Source organism: Acanthisitta chloris, unplaced genomic scaffold (genome assembly GCF_000695815.1).
Source record: "Acanthisitta chloris isolate BGI_N310 unplaced genomic scaffold, ASM69581v1 scaffold10486, whole genome shotgun sequence".
Classification (NCBI taxonomy): Eukaryota; Metazoa; Chordata; class Aves; order Passeriformes; family Acanthisittidae; genus Acanthisitta; species Acanthisitta chloris.
Genome location: NW_008677609.1, coordinates 1 through 1387, shown reverse-complemented (window position 1 = coordinate 1387; position 1387 = coordinate 1). Strand labels below are relative to the sequence as shown.

Sequence of the window (1387 nt, the reverse complement as noted above, 5' to 3'; positions counted from 1 at the left end):
GAATGGCCTTGTCAGCCTCGCTGTGCCGGCTGGCAGTCTCCCCTCCAGCCCCCCCAGGGGGCTTCACCCTGAGCCCCCCTACCCCACACAGCACCCACAGCAGGAGGAGCTTCACCAAACTGCCCTCCAGAGCCGTGGGGTGGGTGAGGGCTCTCCCCCAGCCTTCGTTTTGGTGTGGCCATGGCAGAATCAGATAATCCACTGGTCCTGATCCTGCTCTGCCCCCTCCATGTCCACCTGGGAAGGGGAGAGGTTTGAGATCCCCCACCAGAGCAGAGACCTGGCAGAGGGGGTGAAGGAGAGGAGACCCCCTGAGGGTCACACTCAGGCTCCCACACACTGCATATCCCCCACTCTGGGGTCTCAGTGGGGCTCCCAGCCCTGCCATTTACCTCGTTGATCTCCCCGTCATCAGGAGATTCGTTATAATCATTCATCTCATCCATGTCCTGCATGTCCTCATCATCCTCTGAATCCTCTTCACTGTCTTCGTCATCTTCATCATCCTCCTCCTCCTCCTCATCATAATGCTATGGAACATGGCAGCTCCAGTGCCCTGCCAGCCCCTCACCCCCTCCCTGTGGCATCCCTCCATCCCCATGCCCACACCCACCTCGGACGCTGGTTTCCCTATGGGCACCAGGTTGTTGTCCTTCTCAGCGATGCTCTGGAGCTGGGGAGGGGAGAGAGGAGGATGAGCACACCGACAGCTCCATGATTCCCTGGCACAGCTCCCTGACAGCAAACCACCCCTTCCTGCTCAGCCGAGAAGCTTGTGCTGCTTCCTGACTGTGGCTATCCCCAGCTGACAGCTGCCCGAGGAGTCCTGCTGGCCCCTGGCAGCCCCCACCCGTCCCCAGGACAGGGGCAGGCAGAGGGAGCTCCTGCAGGCACTCCCTGGCACAGCCCAGGGGGGGTCCCATCCATACCCCAGGGCTGAAGGTGTCCCATGTGTGGCCTGAGGCGCTCAACAAAGTTTACCTCGATTTTTTTTAATCCAAAAAGAACCAAATTTGGCGATTCTGCTCAGCCAGCAGAACACAACCACAGCAGATAATTAAAGCTCAATTAAAGTTCACCAGCACCTCCCACTCAGAGGGAGTCGGGACCTCTCCCAGGTGCTGGGGGTTTAATTGATTGAAGCTATTTTATTTAATCATCACAATTTAATTACTGAGAGATTATTTTTTAAAAAGCTTTAATCAAACATATTTTTCCCCCTCCCCCCATGCCCAGAAGCGCCGTGGCACTGAACCGTGCTCACGGTACCGGGCGCTGGTGAGCCACCGGGATCAGAAATCGCCCCACAACTCCCTCGGGAGAAGCTTAATTAATTTAGGGCTGCTGCAGGAGCCTCAGTTCAGCGCCAGCTTGTTAATTAACGCTC

General features: G+C 57.0%; 1 protein-coding gene across 1 annotated transcript; it reads right to left on the bottom strand.

The window, feature by feature from the left end:
• Positions 1–15: 15 nt before the first annotated feature.
• Positions 16–673, bottom strand: ANAPC15 (anaphase promoting complex subunit 15; the record flags this gene model as incomplete). The annotated part of the gene is made up of 3 exons (XM_009076575.1): positions 16–237; positions 393–530; positions 614–673. Coding segments are annotated over 3 exons (246 nt in total), but the record flags the coding sequence as incomplete, so codon positions are not given.
• Between the last annotated feature and the right edge of the window lie 714 nt (positions 674–1387).